Source organism: Cydia strobilella, chromosome 3 (assembly GCF_947568885.1).
Source record: "Cydia strobilella chromosome 3, ilCydStro3.1, whole genome shotgun sequence".
Classification (NCBI taxonomy): domain Eukaryota; kingdom Metazoa; phylum Arthropoda; class Insecta; order Lepidoptera; family Tortricidae; genus Cydia; species Cydia strobilella.
This window is the reverse complement of record NC_086043.1, coordinates 21016299-21040501: the sequence shown is the minus strand read 5'-3', so window position 1 is coordinate 21040501 and position 24203 is coordinate 21016299. Positions and strand designations below refer to the sequence as shown.

General features: G+C 37.6%; 1 protein-coding gene across 1 annotated transcript in view; it reads left to right on the top strand.

The window, feature by feature from the left end:
• Window positions 1–24203, top strand: part of LOC134756100 (zwei Ig domain protein zig-8-like) — a 660767-nt gene that overhangs the window by 534533 nt on the left and 102031 nt on the right. The window contains exon 4 of the mRNA XM_063692913.1: window positions 23003–23213. Coding sequence (XP_063548983.1) covers window positions 23003–23213 — 211 coding nt within the window. The remainder of the gene's footprint in view (window positions 1–23002; window positions 23214–24203) is intronic.

The following is a 24203-nucleotide window of genomic DNA, read 5'->3' as shown; positions in this document are numbered from 1 at the left end:
TTTAAGTAAAATGAGCTAACTTAAGGTTTAAGGCACTTTTCCTGCAGGTCCCATAATTTTTTTCCATCCTTTATAATAACAATCATACGATTTAGCGCCATGTGCTTCAATATTAACTTTATTTTTGTAGCAATCAAAAACTAGCTTTTAAATGTACCTAGTTGTCTTTAGACATCCCGATAAATCTCATGTCCTCCACTAACTCTGAGAGTAAATACTCCTAAGTTAACATGTTTCTCTAGTCCAGTCAACACAGCACATCATTACCGTCTGTTTGCGTCCCGTGTTGACTCGGCCTGCACTGCGGCTATTGTTCCTAATTCGAGGACTGAATCGGGTGTTGCGGATACTTTCATAATTGAGATGTACAGGTAAGAGGGAGCGCTAAATTATGGAAAGGAATAATATAAGTCGGTTATGTTGTTAGAGGTTTTATTATACGGGTACAATGCTGATGTATTATACATATTTCATATTTCATTTATTGCACAGTCATGATACATAATAAGAGAAAAAGATTATAATAAGACTGAGGAGATAGTGCAGTGACGCTACGGCGCACTTGTATGGAGAAAGGAAACATTGTATAATGCTCTATATTGTATAATTGTATAATGCTTTAAATATCGCGGCCATAAGCCTCAATTTCTGTCCATATGTAGTGGTACTCTATGTTACATAATTAGACATTTAACCTATAGGTATAGACACTTAGCCGTAAGAGACTTGACTGACAGACTGACCAACGTAAATCCCTAGTAGCTAAGGTTATAAGCACTAGCACCTATCTTCATCTTTAGACATACTTTTTTTTTTTTTTTTCAATCTAGTTTTTAATTCACTAACTGGTCGCCCAAGATACAGGCTATGCCTAGTTTGGGGACCCCTGTTCATACTGTTTTAAATGTACCGCTGTATGCGCGCAACCTGGACCTCATGTATACTCAATCTGCAAATTCCCATTTTTGTGTGCAAAATAAATATATTTTTCATTTTCATTTTTCATTTTTTCATAAAATAAGGTGTTACAAATAAAGTAAGTAAATTCATGACACCCTGTTAGGGCACAACAACAATGTTTAACTTACTATCTAATACCTATTAAAACATTTCATTATAATATATCTACCGTAATTTGTGTAAAGAAATAAAATAAGATAATAACCATCAAATAATAACATTGTAAAAGTGATAAAAGATAAAAAAATTAATAACATTCCAAACATTCAGATTTTGGCAATTGTAAAAGTAAAAGTAAAATAAAAAAAAAATTAATCATAATTTGAATTCAATGTCACGATAAATAAATTAAAGTATTTTAAATTCTTATTATAAGTATTTGCGGTATTTTACTTCGTCAGCTTTTCATCATTTAAAAATTCCTCAATTGAGTAATAGCATTTGTGAATTAACATGTCTTTTAATTTCGTTTTAAATAATTTGTCACTTGGTTCAAGTTTAATAGTGTCCGGAATTTTATTGAAAATTGAAATACATTTATATTGTGGCCCATTTTTAAAGATAGCCAAGTTAGATTTTGGTAGGAGTAATTTGTTTTTATATTGGCTTCTAGTTTTTGATGTTTCCGGTTTTATCGGGAATAGATCTGGGTGTTTTCGAAAAAAGACGGCCGCTTCCTTTATAAATATTGAAGGCAGCGTTAACAAATTAAGTTTAATAAAATATAAACCTTCCTCTTGAATCACTCTATCTATTAAAAAAACCGCATCAAAATCCGTTGCGAAGTTTTAAAGATCTAAGCATACATAGGGACAGACATCCATTCAGGCAGCAGGAAGCGACTTTGTTTTATACAATACAATTGAAAACTTTGTCTTCGGTTACGGCGATAGTCATGAAATAAAACTATAAAAACGAATTATATCGCGTAAACATACCGTTGACCACGAACGCCTGTAAAGGGTTCGAAACGTCGGAATGTATTTAATTCAATATACGCGATATAATCCGTTTTTATAGTTTTATTTTACAATTGAAAAGTTTGGTTTTTATTGAGAAACACAAATTGTGAAAACATATCACAGACTTAGAAAGCCATCTTAATATAAATTACTGAAATATTGTTATTGTTATTGTTATTATTTTAAAGTTTACGCCTCCTCTTACTTATGAAGGACTATAGCTACCACGCTGATCCAATGCGGATTGGACACTTTACATACATATAATATATAAATTTCATCGTGGATCGTTGGTTAGGTAAAATTAATTTTAATTTAACGATAATTAATCCCGTAGTCTAAACTACACCATTTTGATTCATTTGTTCAAATATATACTACAAACAATTTTCACGCAAAATTTTGTAAGGCTTATTTTTTTTCATATTCATCGATGTTTGGTTTAGAGTGCATCATTATATTTCCCCTCAGCTGTGGAAAAGCCCGATAGCCTCGATCAACTTTGATATATATTTATGACAAATATTAAATTCAAAATTGCTTGCCCCCTGAGCCCGTCACATTAAACATTTTGCATCATTTGTTTAATTGGAAAAAAACCGGACAAGTGCGAGTCGGACTTACCCACCGAGGGTTCCGTACTTTTTAGTAGGTATTTGTTGTTATAGCGGCAACAGAAATACATCTGAAAATTTCAACTGTCTAGCTATCACGGTTCATGAGATACAGCCTGGTGACAGACAGAGAGACAGACAAACAGACGGACAGACAGACAGACAGAGAAGTCTTAGTAATAGGGTCCCGTTTTTACCCTCTGGTACGGAACCCTAAAAAACAATGTGGTCTTGTGCCGAATTGTTCAGCAACTAGACCGACGGCGACGTGTGGACGGTCGCTACCCCGCACAAATAAAGTATGAGCACCGGAGTGGCCGCCGCACGCCGGTGAGCGGGAACCGAAATTGGGCAGAAGTTGCTTTGGCAGTTTTAATCAAAATAGTTACTCTTAAATATCGAAGCTTCCCTGTACAATAGGGACGCTACATGGTCAATAAATATAAATTTATATCTGAAAAAACCGGACAAGTGCGAGTCGGACTTACCCACCGAGGGTTCCGTACTTTTTAGTAGGTATCTGTTGTTATAGCGGCAACAGAAATACATCTGAAAATTTCAACTGTCTAGCTATCACGGTTCATGAGATACAGCCTGGTGACAGACAGAGAGACAGACAAACAGACGGACAGACAGACAGACAGACAGAGAAGTCTTAGTAATAGGGTCCCGTTTTTACCCTCTGGTACGGAAGCCTAAAAAACAATGTGGTCTTGTGCCGAATTGTTCAGCAACTAGCCCGACGGCGACGTGTGGACGGTCGCTACCCCGCACAAATAAAGTATGAGCACCGGAGTGGCCGCCGCACGCCGGTGAGCGGTAACCGAAATTGGGCAGGTTGCTTTGGCAGTTTTAATCAAAATAGTTACTCTTAAATATCGAAGCTACCTGTACAATAGGGACGCTACATGGTCAATACATATAAATTTATATCTGAAAAAACCGGCCAAGTGCGAGTCGGACTCGCTCACAAACGGTTCCGTACCATTACGCAAAAAACTGCACATAAATCAGGTTTTTTGTATGGGAGCCCTTAAATATATAAATATTTGTTTGTTGTTATAGCGGCAACAGAAATACATCATCTGTGACAATTTCAACTGTTCATGAAATACAACCTGGTGACAGACAGACGAACAGTCAGACAGACGGACAGCGGAGTAATAGGGTCTCGTTTTTACCCTTTCTGTACGGAACCCTAAAAATGGTGTGACGAAAAATAATTGGGATGATATATTGGGATATTGTCTTCTGATTCTGATTGATCTTCAAAAAAAGTATTTGTGACCTGAAACATACAATAGCGAAATACCGAACAATAGGAGATAGTGCTTCGGCATGACAGAGGGCTTATGCCCTATCGCGGCCTATTGCGTCCCTTCGCCGTCGCGATATAAGTTGTGCTGCCTTTACTAAATTATAGTACTTGCTAGTCAAGTTGCAAGCGGGTCATACACATTTGTTTTAGTCACTCGCGCGACATGTTTCGGAGAGCCTAGGTCTCCTTTCTCAAGCACTAATACACATCATACACATTTTATAATATGGTTGACTATCGCGTATTTCCTGTAGACATCGCAATGTTAAAAGATACCCTGGTCGTTAACTTATGATGTTTTGTTTACATAAGTGCCCTTTTTGTGAAATGTATTTAACTAAAACATGTTGTAAGAGAAGAATACTTCGGTTTGAAAGGGTTGGTCCTATCGTAACCTATTGTGTTCCTTCGCCGTCGCGATATAAGTTGTGCTGCCTTTACTAGAAGACAGCACTTGCTAGTCAACTTGCTTACGTAGTAAGAGAATACTTCGGTTTAATAGGATCGATATAGTTGATATAGTTCGCAATATGAGTTGAGTTGTACTGTATTTACAAGAAGACATTACTGGCTAGTCAAATAGCAATAGGCCATGTGGTATTTATGAAACGTTTTTTGGCTTGTCGCGGCCTATTGAAGTCCAGAAAGCTGAGAATCCTTTTCTACAGAATAGATAGTACTTGCTAGTTAACTTGCAAGCAAGAAGAAAAAGAGAGTGTTGCTGCATGATTATATGCAAAGCTTGTACTATGGGTACTAGGCGGCGATACAATACATACTTATATAGATAACTACATTCTTAATCACATACTCGTAACATCGGTAACTCGGGGACAATTACCGAGACGAATAAACTTGTAAATAATTACTTTAAGTTAGCTATTTATAAGCGAAATTTCTTTAATTTCTTAGACAATAAATTTCTTTAAACCGAGACGAATCTCAGGTTCGAAAACTCGGGACCTCCTGTATCGTACCAACTAGGCTAGGAGGAAGTTAAAGAGAAAACTGTCCATCTCTTTTCAATCAGTCAACCGGAATATCTTATCGTGCATGACTGGACAGATTCTCATCCTAGCCGCACAGCCGCACTTCTCTTCAATGAATCTTTTCTTGAATAAGTTATAGATTACTTGCCAGTAACCTGGCTACTAAACACCATTCCAAACACGGCTCTGCGCTATCTCCGCGGGCTCTATCGGACCCTATTGCGGCTCTTTTCGCTTTCATTTACAAAAATATCCATCAGGCGATTACAGCGCCCCCTACCCTAATCTTTATTGCTGCTTAAAGCCGAGATGATAAATGTGAGCGAGCTGTGTGACCTCAAACATTGCCTTTTAGGATTATTTAAGGTTTATTGAGGTTATGGTTACGGATAACAACCTATTAAGGCTATTAAGTCCTTTGACGTCACGTTCGGTTGTCACGTTACGTCCTCCTCCACGTATATGGACAGGAGCGAGAGGAGAGAGTGCGTAACGGAGCAGGAAGTGTGAAGAGTGGAAAAAAAGAAAAGAATGAAAAAAAAGGTAGAAATAAGAGGGATAGGTTCTTTATTTAACGGCTTGACCTAAAGTAAAATGTCAATATGACACGCTAACAAGACGATTCTGGTAGAAAATAAAGAATAAGAGGAGTCTTCTTGGAGAACGCGCACGTATGGAGTGGCGCGCAGTTAAAACGCGTCAATTTTAAATCAAAAGTTTCAGGGAGGAATTTGGAAAAAGAGAATCAGACAGGAAGACAAAACAAAACGTTAAGGAATTATAGGAATTATAGCAGATTGGAGAATCCAGAGGATCAGCCCGTGGGAGTAAGGACTGGGAGTTAGGACCCAGGTATGAGATGCTACACGGTATTGTGAAGACATAAAAACTGCGAATAGCTACAATTCTTTCGTACTCAAACTTAAAAAATACCTAGTCTCTGCTGCCTTTTACTCGTTAAACGAATTCTTCTGATAGGAATAGAATGTCACATGAGTCCTGCATATTTAAAACATTATAATATTATATATAATAAACAGTTGGTTAACAATTGTGTACCGAATTTATAATAATGCATTGTAATTTTAATAATTTAATGTATGTGAATAATAATGTAATTTAGAATAGCATTGTAAATTACTATGACGTGTAAAATTTTAATTTTATTAATAAATGATTGTATTGTATTGTATTGTATTGTATTGTATTCAATTTAACCCAACACCACGATAATGATCAAGTTTAAAATTAATAAGTTTTGGCAACAATTTCATTTTTGGTACAAGTTTTTGTAGCTTTCGGCGATGTACCGAGACCGAGTGATGAGTGATGTGATATCTCAGTGTAATATTACGTTTGTAAAAACGTGATATAGCATTACTTTTTGAAGCACTGTTTTGCGCATGTCTAGTTTTTATCCCTGCCCAAACACAATTAGTTTGCGTTGTTTTCCCATGGCCATCTCCTGTCTCCAATCATCAGATCAGCTCCATGTCATCACAATATTGCATTGTCATCTCATCCGATTTACAAATGTATGCAAAATTTCAGCAGAATCGGGAAGTGGGTCAAATTTTGCTTCCAAGATTTGACCCACACTAACAATACATACTAACAGGGCAAGTTAAATAAAATCTTGTAAAAGCAACGTCGACAGAGCCTCTTGCGTATTAAATCATTTACGTAGGTGACGAAGCCTGTAATAGCTGATTTGTTTCTGCGTTTCTGATCACGAATTATGGATTGAAAACTTGTTTTTAATACAGTTGCTCAAAAAGTGGTACTTTTTGTGGCTGCGTAGCGTGCGAGAAGCTCAATTTCTCGAACTAGTGCTTTTTACTTTTTAGTTCCAAACTATACTTTCGAAACGCAGTTAAAATTGAATTTAGCGCGGAGCAGGTACCAGGGCCTCATGAGTTATGAGGAGGTGTCGTTGACCAACCCGCGCCGGGCCCGCGGCGGCCGCGGCCGGGGCGCGCACGAGTATGAAGGTATCGCGGGCTGCGGCAGCTCGCGTATCTTAGCTGTATAGGTACTTTTGGTTTTGGTTTGGTTTGGTGGTATGATTCTACTAATGATATATTATTTTATTATTTTTTCGCAATTGTATTAAAAAACGTCGTTTACAACACGTGTGAAATGTCTTTTCACACTAGTTGTAAAAAGTAGTATTCTACTTTTTTTCCCATAACTGAATAAAATAATAAGTTTCACCCTTAAAAGTTTCGCATATTCAAAACAGCACAATCCGATTATTTCCAGTCAGTTATGTATATCGCAAAGCGAATCATGCGATGCCATCCAAACAATGCGATTTTACTTTGTTTGGTGCACAAAGGCAATATTTGGTGTTTGGAATACATGAATGAAATGCGGGACAAAATGCGGCCTCGATGTCGATTCAGATTTAACAACTTGTTACGAAAATCGCACTTAAACTATCGTGAGACATATTTCAAAATATTTATCAGTACGGTAATATTTTTTAAATAAATAACTTGTTACGATTTTGGTAAAATCACTGACGCTGATTGGTACATGCAAAATGAAGTCATCGCTCGTGCGACATGTTTCGGAGAGCCTAGGCACAGGGCGGACACGCTATACATCAAAAATTACTTGCGCTTCTGTGTGAACGGCACGTCTGTACACGCGGCATGCGTGAGTAGTGTAAGTTGCTTCAAAACAGTACTGAGCGGTCGGCAAAGGGTCTTCAGTCTGCTGTCGCGGGCGAGGTAATTCGAATTGGGGTGGGGCTGTGCGTGGCCGTTCTCTATGATAATTACTATTACTTATTCTGTGGCCTAGGTCTCCATTTTCAAGCACTAACAGTGCCTGAGTGAGTAGCGGTCACGACGAGCAGGCGTCACGTACTGCAGCGCGCCGCGTCGTGCGCTGCGCTTAAAGTTAGTACATATACCTTTACTTTTTTGTAAAATGTAATTCAGTATTGTAATAGTACATATTGTAATCAAGATAATATGGGATATTATGCAGAAATACTGACATTTTATGAGGATATATATATATAAACTTTCAGCCAAAATAATTATATTACCAGTAATGATAATACACTTATAATAAATGTTAGGTAATACGCTCAGTTTGTTTTTTTTTTAAATAAAGCCTGTAGGAATAAATTGAGAATAATGTTAATAATAAATTACTATTCCAGTTGAGTTTACTTTCGATCTCCTATTCAAAGCCGTATTCTTAATAACCAGGTTTCATCTGTAAATTCATGAATATTTCAGCATACTAATACAGATAGTATTGGAAATTTTATACCTATGTATTATTTAGTTTAGTTACATTTGTTAGCGTGGCTGGCTAAGAATGGAGGATAATGGTTTTTAGGTATAAATGGTGTATTTCTATAATTTCTATTTATCCCCGCCGGGCACACATGGGAAAAGGTGTTTTCATATAAATCATTTTCATTTATTCCCGAAGGGACAAGTGGGAATAAATAAATAAAATAAATAAATATTATAGGGACATTCTTACACAAATGAACTAAGTCCCACGGTAAGCCCAAGGAGGCTTGTGTTATGGGTACTCCGACAGCGATATATATGTTTAATATATAAATACTTAAATACATAGAAAACACCCATGACTCAGGAACAAATATCTGTGCTCATTACACAAATAAATGCCCTTACCGGGATTCGAACCCAGGACCATCGGCTTCACAGGCAGGGTCACTATATTCTGTTTTTTTATTCCGTAGACTAAAATGACATTTCATGTGGTACTAAGAAATGCCATGTCTTACAAATGAAACGTCATTTTAGTCTACGGAATAAAAAAACAGACCTTAGGTACCCACTAGGCCAGACCGGTCGTCAAATACACCGTACACCGTACCGGAATACACCGTATAAACGTTCTGTTCTACTCTTCATTAGCACAACTCAGTAAAAACTACAACTGTAAATAATTTTGTCTCTGATTTCGCCAAAAAACTCACTGAAACTCCTACGTAGCATAATTTAAGACCAAAATGAAAGCCCCTGGCGAGTTCGACGCTGTATGAAAAGCACGAACTCCATTCCATTCATTTTTGATACCCGCACCATCTCCACGCCAAATGAGCCTCATTGCTTTACAAAATCGTCATGAAAACCTTTACACATCAACCCGAAATAGACTTTGATGCTTCTATCTAAAGTCCATTTTGTAATAAAAAGTCTGTATCGCATGTAAAGGGAATCTAGTTTTCGTATTTACATTGTGAATGGACAGCGCAGCTTGTATTATTTAATATATGCTAAATGCTGAGTTGAATATTGAAATGTTATCTGGTGTTATGAAATCTTTCGTATGATCTTCAGTGTTCAGCTTTCAGTGTATTTGTTCAATAGTTCTTTGGCATCAAAAGAATGTGTAGGAATTGCATATTATCTAATTGTTATAGGTACTGTAACTTAAACTCTTTTATTTATACGTATTTCTATTTTATTTAAGCGTACAAAAACATAAAATTAAAAACGCATTTAACTGATTTGCAAGACCGAAGTGATCCCATAAGTGTTCCGTTTGTCAAAACAAAGTTTTGCACGGAACACTAAAAACATGATATCCACCCGTTCACGCACATCCATCTCGCTTACGCTTAGTGACAGTGAGAGAAGAACACGAACTTACTGGCCAGAAATTCATCAAAGTCAGCAGTTTATGGTTCCACGAAATTTGAGTTGTTGTATCGAAATGTTACAACTTATAACAGACAACTGGTGTAGGTGAGACCGAGGTAAGCTGTGACAGTGAGTTGTGATATCGTCGATTTTTTGGACTTACAGCAACGAAATGTGCCGTTTTCAACTAAAAAGGTTCTTATTGTCGGTAGTCAACAAGGCGTTATTTTCATAAAGCTTCAATTTGAAATCAACTTTATCGACAACCGACGATGTGGTACCTTTTCGTTGAAAACGTCACAAATAACAAGAATCTCTTAGTAAATATTACATAGTTTTCTCATACACATTCGTAATTTGGTCTACCAAACAGCCACTGAATAAATATGTAACCTGTTAACGTTACACGGTAAATAATTGATTGTGTACTTTGATCGAGACTTTATGGGAACGGGCGAATACTGCCTTTATTATAATTGGACTAATTTCGTATTTACAGAGAAACCTTCAATGCCTCCGTAATTGTAACGAGAGATGATTGATTAGTTACATTATGTACAGACGCAATTGCGTATGATTTGGAACAAGGTTATTAGGTAAGTAAATGAAAGTTGTGCTACCAGTAGATAATGTTTACAATGATCAAAGTTTAATTATCTATCGCGTAGTGTAATTAAATATTCAAAAGGGTTCTCAAGAAGGCAAGGATGTTAACCATACAAAACCGAATTACACAGGCAATGAAATTCTAAGCATCTAGGAAGTAGAGTTGGACAATGAAAAGTCTGCAACGATTTTGATAGCACACGCAGTGCAAGTGTTATTTATACGTCATACGTCATAATTTCATAGACTAAAATCGTTGCAGACTTATCTTGGTCTAGCTCTAATAAAGAATCGTACAAATAAGAATAAAGTTCATAGTAATAACAAACTGCATATGTTAGTTAAAACAGATCAATTATTAGTACACAATAGTGCGGATATAGCCGATATTTTTTCCAACAATTTCTAATTCGCTAATTTTCAAGTAACTGGTGAACCTAGCTTTTTAGGGTTCCATACAAAGGGTAAAAACGGGACCCTATTACTAAGACTCCGCTGTCCGTCTGTCCGTCTGTCACCAGGCTGTATCTCATGAACCGTGAAAGCTAGACAGTTGAAATTGTCACAGATGATGTATTTCTGTTGCGGCTATAACAACAAATACTAAAAACAGAATAATATAAATATTTAAATGGGGCTCCCATTGTGTGAACAAACGTGATTTTTTTGCTGTTTTTTTCCGTAATGGTACGGAACCCTTCGTGCGCGAGTCCGACTCGCACGGCCGGTTTTTTTTACTAGAATCGAGTTCCAAGAGTACGAAATAATATGGTAATTAAAAACAAAGAAAAAAAATCGAAAAAGAAAAAGACTATATCGTCATAACCACTACATATTTTATTTTTCATGGTATTGACAATTGACTTTATTTGAAATGATGATAAACAGAAAACAGTTTCTAGAAGTTAGGGGCGTTCATGAAAGACCTATTGAGGTAACACAGATCAAAATGCGTCAGCATTACAAGAGGTGTACCTCAAGGTCCTCAAGGATCTGTTTTGCGACCCATATTTTTTGTTTTATATTTAAATTATTTTATTTCTTATCTGTAAATAAATTCCAGGAATAAAATTGATAGTTTTTGCTAACGACATGAGTGCAGTTTTGTCGAGCCCAATAACTAACTAATATAATATTTATACAGTGATTTTGCATAGTACCTAACCTACACGAGAAAATTTACCAGCGACTGCGTGGCATCAATCCGCCGCTCCGATCGGCGAGCCACTGAACCGAAATAAAGTGATTGGCGAATCGCGTCGCGTCGCTGTGCCCGACGGACATTACTATACCCGATACCGATATATGACAAATTAAATACGCATTATGTTTATGCATATGCGTTGCATATTGAAGCACATTTAAATGTTCAGAAAGGAATAAAACCATTACAAAGGATTATATCGCGATTTTAATAACAAAACTTCCGTGAGACACACACATATTAAATATATTAATAACGGGTCACTCACGTATTTTAAGTCGAAAAACGCTCGACATGTTTCACTCCGTACCGAGGAGTGTCATCAGGAGCTCGCGTTGACGGTGACGGACCGGCGCATCAGCGCCGCGCGGCGGATTATATCGCCTATAATGTATTTAAAGTAAATTCTGACGTTTCGAACCCTTTACTTACGTCGTGATGCTCGGATGTAATTTTTTTTTTTTTTTTATTTATTTGGGGCATCAACAGCAATACAAAAATTAATACAAATCATAGTGAACAGAAAACATAGCCAATAACAGATGTCCACAAAAATACAATTAACATGCAATAACTAAGTGGAAACACAAAAAAAAAGGGAGTAAAAAAGCATTCTATACAAACTAGATATGGCTTGCATAACATGTGTACGTGTGTGTTTTGAGTGATTGTGTGTGCGTGTTCGTGTGTGTGTGTGTGTGTGTGTGTGTGTGTGTGTATGTGACTGTGACTGAGTGCAGCATAGCTGTTGCAGCGTCGTTGTGGCTGTCGCTGTATCTGTCAATTTCATAGATAAAATGATTGAAGTTCACCTCCGCATTACTGTCGCGATTACAACATTCATTCTGTCACTCATTCTACGACGCCGCAAGAATAATTTATCCGAAGCGGGCGGCGTATGACGCTCGCTGTATAATTTAACCATTTGTAATTTTACGCTCGCCGCTCTTCCTATTTTGAAGACCATTTCAGCTTGTCAAGGTCGAGAAAATAAACATGGAGGACAAAATTAAAAACAAAGCAGACCTAAGTAAATCCCAGGCAATGTACACTCACTTAAGTTGGGTGAGTAAATGATAAAAATAAACATTTTCCACCCATAAAGCATTCTTCAAGCTCATATTTACTTTAATTTATTCGGACTCGCCGCAAAAAGTGGTAAATAAAAACACAGATGTAGGTACTTTAATTAAAAATTCTAAGGAATGGTGTAAACATTTTGATGAATGCAACAAAGCGTCGGGTTAATATCTTATTATATTTTAAAACAATCTATGCGTTTGTGTACATATTAAAACTAAAAGAATGTTTTAGTTAAATGATTGTAGTTTCAATTTTTAATGGCATCATGTAAAATACGTGTAAGGAAAATCAATTTTAATTCCATCAAATTAGTTACCCGACAATTCTACTTGGCCAACCTGTACAAAAAAAACAATTTGTCTTGTTTGTATAGCCACACGAGTAGGTATCGTGTACATATTTTTGCTCGCTTCTTTGTGCGTTCCGTAATCCAGTTTTATTCTGTTCTTGACCACATTTTCTTATATAGTCTCAATATTATTTAAAGGTTTTGTTTTAATAACAAAAAATAATAAATTTCAACTAATGATCGTAAAAACGAAATATCAGTAGAAGCCGATAAAAGACTATAATTTTCAGCAAGCAATAATTTAAAATAGGATGCCAAAAATATCGTAAAAGCACTTGAATTATCCTTTATTTTTGCTTCGGCACGTTTTATACTGAAACTTATAATACTGCCAAAGATCAACTTTATCGTAGGGGAATAAGGTGCAAAATATATGTATATCTTTGATCTCTGAACAAACGCTTTAATGCCCCTTTTGAGGTTCTATTGCGATGCAAATCACTCAATTGAAACCAGTGGTGGCGTTATAGATCACCCCATTATTGACTTTTTTTAGCTCAAAACTAAAACATAACCATCCAATTAAATAGGCGTAAATAAGTGCTGGGCACAACATTCCTTCAAACCTTTTTGAATTTCTTCTTAGAACTCCTCGCTACAGTTTCGTTGACCAAAACACAACTGGTTAAGGTGCATTATCTTCAGCCAGCAGTTTTAGAAAAAATTGTAGCGCCTTGTAGATTATATAACGGTTGCAAAAATGTATGATGAGTAATTGGAGGCCTTTCTCTATTAATTTAATCGACTCGAAACCTGATTAAACAACTTTCCCTCGATAGAAAAAAACACAAGCGTAGGTCTTTAAAACGCACCATTAAAAAATATGTATGGCAATTTTTTTATTTCTCCCATCACGCTAAGTACGTAGTTGTGTGATTTATAGAAAACTATTCCAATAGTTGCTTTGAAAAACGCGGGCCTCATCACCATTGACCTAATTCCCGTTCGCAATAATTCTCCGTTTTACCAGTATATTTCGCGTAAAATAAAAAAGCTTTTCATCGTCCCTTTACTTCGAGGCTTACACTAAGCCCTGTCCCTTCGCCCTTTGACGACTTTACGCAGGCAATGTTTTGTGTTGTGAATACACTTGTGATGTTATTAATAATTTTGGAACAAAGACTTCGGAACGAAGTTGGAACGGTAATCAGCGCAATTAAAACCCTCGTATTTGTAAATATACTGCGTGGCTTTGGGTTGCTTCATTATGATTTATTAAAGGTATAGCTTTAATTTATTTGTGGTTTTAATGACCTAATTATATGCCCAATTAACGTAATTTTTAACTAAGTTATGAGTTCAATCATAATTACGTTTTGCCGACTAGAATACTAGATGCTTATAAAGAGACCTTCAATAGTAGATTATGTCACAAGGGAGCAAAATGACATATTTACGGCGAGGGTGTACATTGAATCCTGAACGAAGCGAAGGATTCTATAGTTGAATCCTGAGCACCTTTTCGAATAGGTGATGTGAAAAATATATTATAAAACAGGATCAGATTTACAGGTGTGAGCACTGTTTCCCTTAGAGTTGCTCAAAAATGCTTAGTCTTTCAAGACCGCATATATTTTAGAAATTGGGACTGGTACCGCCTTGACGGGGTAGCCTAGAGAGCCAGAACCCAGGACGTTAGCCGCGTAAACTGAATGCAACGTTTCTTATCTGTCCTCTGCCACTGAATGGCTTGGTCATATTTTTTTTACTATACGACATCTATTTTACTTAATATGGACATTTTTTACGGTAAGTATTTCACGTAGGTACTGAGCATCGAATCGGGCCCAAATTGAGTATATTCTCTCAAACAAATGCTCATCCGAGCGCAGCGAGCGTTCCTCTAATATTTAAGAACGAATATGAAACGGTATGGAGATTGGAAATCCATATGGCGTGTAACCGGGAGCTCTGCGGTGCTACTGCGATGGTTTACCGAGCTACCACCTCAAATTATAATTTTATTAACATATCCTCCGACATGGTCTGACAGTCTTGTCCGATATGTCGGACGAGTGGGTCATAAAGTTGGACCAAACTAGGTCTTAATGACATTTACAAAGAGTTACTTACTAGTTTGGCGCAATGACCCAAAATGAGTCTTGGCCTCCATCGCACCGGTTGACGACCGGTCTGGCCTAGTGGGTAGTGATCCTGCCTGTGAAGCCGATGGTCCTGGGTTCGAATCCCGGTAAGGGCATTTATTTGTGTGATGAGCACAGATATGCATGAAGGCATGGCTGTTTTCTATGTATTTAAGTATTTATATATTATATATCTGAGTACCCATAACACAAGCCTCCTTGGGCTTACCGTGGGACTTGGTCAATCTGTGTGAGAATGTCCTATAATATTTATTTATTTATTTAACACAAGACCACGCCATTTACCCGGTCCTGCGCGGATTTACGCCAGTTTTCACTGACGCCAAGCTCCCGAAGATCTGCCTCCACTCTATCCGCCCACCGATATTTAGGATGACCTACAGGACAAAGAGTTAGGGCAAGTATTTTTGCCAACCCCGATTTTCAATGAACACAAACGGGGTTTAGTTATAATGATCTTCAAAATAACAAGTACTATTAATATAACACCAATCCTGACCTAATTTTAGACTGAACCAAAATTGTAGGCTATTGTTTCACCAATATTTAACATTTAGAAACATAAAAGATAAACTACAACCTAAACCTCTGTTATAGCCTATGTAACATACATCAATCATTTCTTAGGCACCAGCTATCAACGCATTATGAGTGATTTCCTTCATCATATTAGAAAAGAATACTTTCTTTCTCATACCTAATACTCCTTATCTTAACGCCTCATCGTTTTCGTCCTTAGAGATTAGGATCCGCTTGGTTTAGGCTAGATTTTTTTAAAAATGTTATGAGACAATCTCAGACAAATCCACCTAGCCCTACAGTAAGATCTCTAATGCTTGGATTGGGTAGGCGACGACGTTAGAATATATAGATGTTAATACAATATATACATACATAGAAAACCTACATAATGAGTTATGGAGGTTTTCTGTAAAAAACACACAAATAAATCACTTTATCCGGAATCGAACCCGGGACCTCCTGCTGCATAGGCAGGGTCACTACCGATTAGGCTAGGAGGCCGATAAAATTTGAGCTAAGTATAATATAATAATTCATCAGACGGTGGACACAGTCTTGACCTTTAGCCCACACTTTAGCCAAAACTAGGCTTAGATAACACTGGTTATGTTATAAGTACCTATATATGTAACTTTACTTTTGAGTGGCATTATCGTGAGATACTTCATTCGGTTCTTGTCCATTTGTCTGATTTAATTTCTTGTCTTTTAATTACTTATATAACGATTAAAGTCTTGGAGACCCTTTACATCTCTAAGGATAATTTGATGATCGATCTCTAACACTTAGAGACTTTTTACATCTCTAAACAAATTTAATATTTCTCTGTTGTTTGTATATTCTTTTAATTAGTTTTTTTTGTGTAATTCGACATTTAGAGACTAGATATATGTCTAACAAATTATCTAATATTTCATTGATTCCATATTTGTAATTGTATTTTGTAATTATTGATTTTTTTTTATTGCTTGTAAAAATTTGACATGTAAAAGTGCCCCTGTATTAGCTGAATAAATGTTTGATGTTTGTTGGATGTTTGACTGGTTTCAATGTTGTTTTTGGACAGTTTCAAGGTATGCGATGAGAATGTCTCAGTATAAACGGCGCATGGTTAGCTCCAACTGAGAGTATACTTCACCGACGCATACTCTCGTAAGAACAGATGCTTCAAAATATGGTATAAATGGATTTTCGGTCATATTGGTTTAACGCGTGTTGAATGTAGCAAGTATTAGCGACAAAGCGTTGAACGAGGATGTCCGTTAGTATGAGGCTGATTCGAGCTTGAATTGATGTTCATTTCATCTCGTTTTGATATTATTAGCCAGTGCGTTGCGTTTGTGACAACTGATAGAAGGACGGTAGAATGGATATGGCGAAACTTTAAGGGTTCCTAGTTGACTACGGAACCCTAAAAACAGATGAGAAAATTGCAGTTTATCCGCAAGAGTGGCAAAGTAATTTGATGCTATTTTTTTCTCTAAATTGTTTCCTCGTGTTAGCTGGTAGAATTAACTTTTAAGTCATGATTTTGAATGATGATATTAATAACAAAACTTCCGTGAGACACGGACATATAAAATATATTAATAACATGTCACTCACGTATTTTAAGTCGAAAAACGCTCGACATGTTTCACTCCGTACCGAATAGTGTCATCAGGAGCTTGCGTTGACGGTGACGGACCGGCGGACCGGTGCGGGCGGGATTTGAATGATGATTATTTAAAAACGTTAATTGGAATATAATTTTTAACGCTTTACAGTTATTATTTTGTGTTTCTCTCTGTGGCTAAGTTTGTTTAACCCTCGTGCCTTGAAACCCTCGCAACGATCAATATATTCCACTTTTTGAACCATTCGCTTAGCTCGGTTTATTTTTGGAATCTTTCTCTTATTTGGGTGTCAATTAGCACGAGGAGCTAAACAACTTTGCCCCCTTATAAAACGAATAACTATTACCCGCAGTCTGGTTTTGGGCTATAGGTATCTAAATGTATTTTCTCTCTGTAAAATATAGTTAAGTAAGTTTTTCGATTAACTAAATTCCAAACCAATAAAACTATAACCCAGTATCTGAAGGAAGTTGGTCCTTTATCAGCGTAGATTCAACAGAAACACGCAGACCGAACAAACTAGGTTTCCCACTGCCAAATAAAACATAATAACGCAATACAGCCAGGAATTGTAAATGCTGTCCCCGCGGGATGAAATTATCCTCCCATGTGAAACCAAAAAGTTGTATCTACATCCGAATTTCACGTCGATACGCCATTTTCACAAAGAGCAACAGCTGTTTTATTTATAGAAAGTCGATTTTCGGTGACTGATTGCTTGATTCAAGCGCTGGAATATAAAGCCTCCAGAACTCAATTTGAAGGGGATTTAGTGCTTAATTTTTGGTGAAAGTTCATAAGAACTTCAACTTTGAAGTCTCTTTCTAGCTTTGCTTCTTTATATCAAACAATTTATTTTTATTTGTGCGTTAGGTATCTTGTCATTCCGTTCTTTGTGTTAAGACAGTTTCACAACTCAATTTGGAACTCTGTTATGTCATCATCAGTTCTTCGCATGATAACTGATAAGATCAGTACAGACTAAGTTTTCCGGGGTGAGGGGGGGGGGGGGGGGGGGCTAGTCAAGATGACATTCGCCAATCGCCAATCCAAACTTAAATAACCATGGAGATAGGCACGTGACTTTCTGTAGCATCTGTCATTTGGTATTATGTAAAGACGGACAAGTTTCTATTTGGCCCTTAGATAACGTCGCTAGAAGCAGCTTACATAATAAATATTCACAAAGCACGTAAGTTTCCTTATTTCTCTATTATCATAACTGAACTGCTCCAAAGAGTTGGTATGGTGGGATTGTGGGCCGATGGCGTGCGTTGCACCGGCAACCGTCACGGCACTGGCACGGTCCCACGATTGATCGGTTCATTAAGATATCGCCCCATTACCTTTCCGATTGCTGTGGCTATTCACAACAACTACCGCTGAGAAGAAAGCCAATCGTCAGGAAAATCAGCACGCTTATGATCCGACCTCACCTGAGAAAACCTGTAAACCTGTAAAACCTGTAAAAGACGCAGGAAAGATCACGTCATCAAATTGCGCTAAACCTACCGGAACAAAATTGAGGCAAAGGCCGCAAACCAGCGTGGTGGTCCAAAATAAAAGGAGGCCTCAAGCAAGCCTGATTGCCAGAACAACCGAAGACAGGACTCCTTGGCGCAAATGTTGAAAAAGCCCGACCCCAAATGGGAACTGGGATGAAGGTTGTCTGGAAGAGATCGGTCTTTGGCGATAAGACCGCCTGTTGTCTGCCTCTACATTTATAGTTTGAATCTTCTCAAATGATTTTTACGCCAAATACCCTAATCCGTTAAACAAAAGCCGTGGCCATTCACTGAACTTTATGAACAGCTACCTGCGAGTTATGTATCAGAGTTTGCTCACGCGTATGTTAAAGGCTAGGTGACCTAGATCCAAGCCCAACGCAAGCCTATTCCTTATCATGGTAAACATGCCATGGTTTATGCATGGAGCTTATCGGTAATATATAAAGCAACGCTGGTACATTTTCCGTCATAGTTTATTTACAACTTAATTAAGTACTTACCGTAAAATGGGGTGAGTAGGAGCAAAACTGACTTTCAAACCTCGATAACATTTTATTTTTACATCGTACAAAAGTCGCCATGTGTTTTTAACCTACTTTACAGGAGACACAAAAAACTGTTTATTTCGATAATTATTGGACATAAATGAATCAATATTTTTGTGACAAACGTATTTGCACTTTAACATACATTAAGGAATTACATGAAAAAATATTTCAGTTTTAATAATATGAAAAAAATACTTTTTCATAAATATGCCACATAGCGAGTTTTGTTTGGGTCATAAATAACCTCTAAGTGTCTTACCATTACATGGTTAGATTTAATTGTTAAGGGCCCTATACATTTTTTGTTCTTTATCGTCACATGGCTATTTAATAATATGATGTGGGCGTTCAATAAAACAGAAAAAAATGCTATGTAAGTCAATATAATTGAATTTTATTCGTGAATTAATAATCTACGTACTTTTTTATTATAACTATTACTTTATGATCAATTTGTTTCAGTCAATATCTTTGAACTAAATATGTTTACCTAGGTAACTCATTTAAATTGGTTTGATAATTATTTGCCCGCCCAATAAGTAATCAAATAATATACATATATACGAAGCAAGGAGAAAAACGATAAAAAACTATTTTTTCTAGTTTTGTAATCAAAATGTTGCCTTTAAAATCTTGAAATGTAAAAAGTCTCATCTCTTTAAGGACTCTCTTCTTCCTGCCCTTATCCCACGTTATGTGGGGTCGGCACAACAAGTTTTTCTCTTCCATTCTCCTCTATCTTTGGTCACCTCAGCACTCACTCCTTTCTTTCTCATATCCTCTTTCACACAACCCATCCATCGTTTTTTGGGTCTACCATCCGCTCTCCGTCCATCAGCATTCATTCCTAACATTGTTTTGCCTATGTGACATTCATCTTTCCTCGTTACATGCCCATACCACGGCGCGAACCTATATACTACTCCTCATCTTCTCCGTTACCGGTGCTACTTTCAAACTTCCCCTTATATACTTATTCAACAGTCAAATATCAGATGACAGTCTTATAATGGACTGTCATTGGTTTTCTCCTGCATTGCTTTATTAAGTAAGTAATCACAGTGAAGTTAGGTTGTTTTCATGATTCAAGTTGTCAAAAAATGGGTGATAATTAGAGGCTCTGGTACTCGCCGATGCGCACAGGGAGAGGGTCAGGTGCAGGGCCCTAAATTAATTCCCTGCACCCGATGAACTGCCGAGGACGCGTCAACAAGGGCACGAACGGATGCAGCAAAGCTAGAAGGACAAGAAGGACTTTCGCTATGGATCTCATACCATAGAGGCACACTGCAGTCAAGAATGCAATCGTTGGGCCGTAGAGTGTCGCACCATGACGGCGGCTCTTGGATTAGGGAACGTTTCGCTCGCAACGTATTAATGACTATGTTGGGCAGCGAAAGGAAATGGAACGCAGTTGCCTTCTTCTGCTACACCGTCATTTCAAGGAAGGAGGCCGCGGAAACGGAGCGTGAGAGTAGGAGCTGAAGACGCGCACCTGAACCGGCGCAGACGGCGGTGAAGAAGATGGGCACAATTTGTTGTCCGCCTAAACCCCTAGCAGGGCCAGCGGGCTGTGGGGGTCCGCACTACACGGCGCTACACGATTGGCAGTGGGTCAAGCGTCAATGACTCTCCTTTCCAGCGGTGTGGGTACTCCGGAGTAAGATAAGCCAGGGCCGCTGGAAGGAGTAGAATCTCAGGCATCCCGCACCTCCTTGAAAACGGCCAGAAGGGTGAGCGCCGGAGTGGCTTTTAGTGGGTATATCTCCTTTTCTCCTCTTACTAGGAGAGGATGGTTGCAGGAGGGTGTCCCACATATCCAAATGCCTCCCCAAGCCGGAGGGCCTTTGTCAACAAAAAAAAAAACGATTATTAAGGAATTTCAAAAAGTTGAGTTTTAAATAATTTCCGAAATAAACCTGCAATCAATTAAAAGTCGGGCTTTTGAAAATATAGGCAAAAAATATTAAGGTCAACTCTTCTTCCTCGCGTTATGCAGGCATTTTGCCACGGTTCATGGGACCCTGGGGTCTGCTTGACAACAGAACTAATCCCTAGTTTTTACGAAAGCGACTGCCATCTGACCTTCTAACCCAGAGGGGAAACTAGGCCTTATTGGGATTAGTCCGGTTTCCTCACTATGTTTTCCTTCACCGAAAAGCGACTGGTAAATATCAAATGATATTTCGTACATAAGTTCCGAAAAACTCATTGGTACGAGCGTGGGTTTGAACCCGCGACCTCCGGATTGAAAGTCGCACGCTCTTACAGCTAGGCCACTAGCGCTTCACATGAAATAATCATGATTAGTAGGGACCTGTATACAACTTGAGGGTAGATAATAGTTTAATATACGGTAGACTCGATTGTTATAAGAAAATCCCGCTATGTATAGTAAAACGCACAGTCTAGAAACATAACATCGACTGCAACTAGTATAAAAATATAGCTATGTGCGAGAAACTACATATCGGGAGCAAGTGCATCTAATCATTTTTAAATAAACTTGTAGAAAATATCGCTATGTGTCAAGCATCACATAGCGAGCACACGTCTGTAATTGCTGTTCAAATAAGCTAATGTAGTTATGTGATTTATTCCAGTTAGCGATTATAGGAAGAGCATTCATTGTATGGGCGTCACATACCTACATTTGATAAATCCTTAAATATTGAAATAAGCGCCACGCTGTTTTTGGAGCATATGCGTATAGAAATAAGGTTCAAAATGGCATCAAAACCGAAAAATCGTAAAAAATCACATAGCGACTTTTGTACGCGCAGCGACGATATGCAAATGGTGTATATAAGTTTTCCGGACGTTTGTATTTTATTTTGGGTAGTTCCATTTCATAACTTTGACGATAAACAGGAAAAACCACCTCACCCCGTAGTCCCTCGTAATTGCGGTGAGATGGGTTTTCATACAAAGGTGATTTTGGAATATTGTTGGATCGTTTTTTTTATGAGTCCTATAGCTCCATTTTTAATTGGAGTACATTATTTTTGTAGCAGTAGCCCTAAAAACCCATCTCACCCCCCTTTAAAGCATTCTCTTCCCATTCATAACCCAACTCTCCCCGCGAAACCTACTCACCCCATTTTACGGTACCATAAAACTTATTTTTAATATTTATGCACATATGTGCGCATATGCGTATTATACGTCTTTCGCTGATAGTATAAATTCGGCCTGTTATTCACACGGTAGACTTAGAACTATGACAATAATGCAGTATGCTTTGACTCGCAGCCTTTCATTTTTATGACTGGCGCAGTCAGCAGGATTCAATACTGTAAATAAAATAATAGTAGTTTATGTGAGTGCTACATACTAAAAAATATTAAAATACGAGTGTGGGTTTATAATAAGATCACATGAGTGTTTTAATGCCTAATTGTGTACAGTTACATACATTGCTTTATCCACACATATATTATATTTAAGCTCTCTATGATGTGCCTAGGAACCGTATGTAATTAAAGCTATTGCGGCATTGGTCGTCACACTGCTGGCAATTAATATTTAATCATTTCGAATTAAACGTCATCTCGACTGATACTCGTATTAAAATTGGGGTCATACTTATTACTTTTTCAGAAATGTTTCTAAATTCAAATGTTATTATAAAATCGAATTTGATGTTATTATAACATTTTCACAGATGTATATAACATCATTTGCAGAGACAAAAAAATTGTTCTAACAAAACAGTTGATGTTGCCAGCCGTAATTTTCGGTTTTGGTATGTATGATAGGGTTTATTATATTTATATTCATTTATTTCGAAATTTCTTTTGGCTGTTTCATACATTTTGGCTGATCCATTTTCTATGGAAAGGTAATTTTTTACACACACACACACACACACACTATGGTAGTTCACACTACATAAAGCTACTTTGTGTAGCAGTTGTGATCCATGACACTTTTCCTTCAAGTAACCTCACTAAAACATTTAAATCTCTTTTTCCCCAGGTATCCTGGATCCGTCACCGGGACCTCCACATCCTAACCGTAGGCGGCTACACGTACACCTCCGACCAACGGTTCCAAGCTACCCACTCGCCTCAGACTGACGACTGGACGCTACACATCAAATGGGCTCAGCAACGCGACGCTGGCGTTTACGAATGTCAGGTGTCGACGCAGCCTGTGCGGTCCTTCTTCGTGACGCTGCACGTTGTTGGTGAGTTTTGCACCTTATTTTCTAGAGCGTAAGGCTTGTTTTGGAAAGTTCATAAACTGACCACTGGAAGTTGCACATCAACTGTGAACGCGGCCCGTGCGGTCCTGCTCCTGTTTTTATTTTGTAAAAGTTAACTGTGTGCGTGTCAAAGTTTATCGACAAATGGACGACTAAACATTTATTTTTAAACGATGTAGATTTTGGAACGACTTTTTTGTCAAAAGCACAAGCAATCATCAGCGTAGGTATTCTGAATCATAATATTCTAAGATTTTAGTCGTTGTGTTTTGTTCAGTCTGATCTACGATATTTAAAAGGCAGGTAAATTTCTCTATTTGTGAAAGCGAGTAATCAAAACTAGTAACAGGTTCTGAATGAGAACATTATCAACCGGTTTTGACGACCGGTCTGGCCTAGTGGGTACCCTGCCTGTGAAGCCGATGGTCCTGGGTTCGAATCCGGGTAAGGGCATTTATTTGTGTGATGAGCACAGATATTTGTTCCTGAGTCATGGGTGTTTCCTATGTATCTAAGTATTTACATATTATATATATATATATCGTTGTCTGAGTACCCATAACACAAGCCTCCTTGGGCTTACCGTGGGACTTGGTCAATCTGCGTAAGAATGTCCTATAATATTTATTTATTTATTTATTTTATATCAAAAGAATGTGGACTATTTAATTACCAACTTCAAGGTAAAAAAGCTCAGGTTGTTCTCAGACCTATTGTTATGCCATGAAGACCTTTATTTAGGCTATGACCACCTTTGGCATGAAACCAACTACCACGTTAACATTTTAGTCCACCCACGCTTTGCAACACATAGCGCCTAGCAAAGATATAATTAGCCTATATTTGCAAATCGGTTCAGCACGTCCCATTGTGCTTGGAGTAAAAACAAACAAACGTTTGCTTGCAAATGCCCCCGTATTAGTTAAACTACTCTGCTAATGGCCCAAAAACTGCAGAGGTATTCTTATTTTA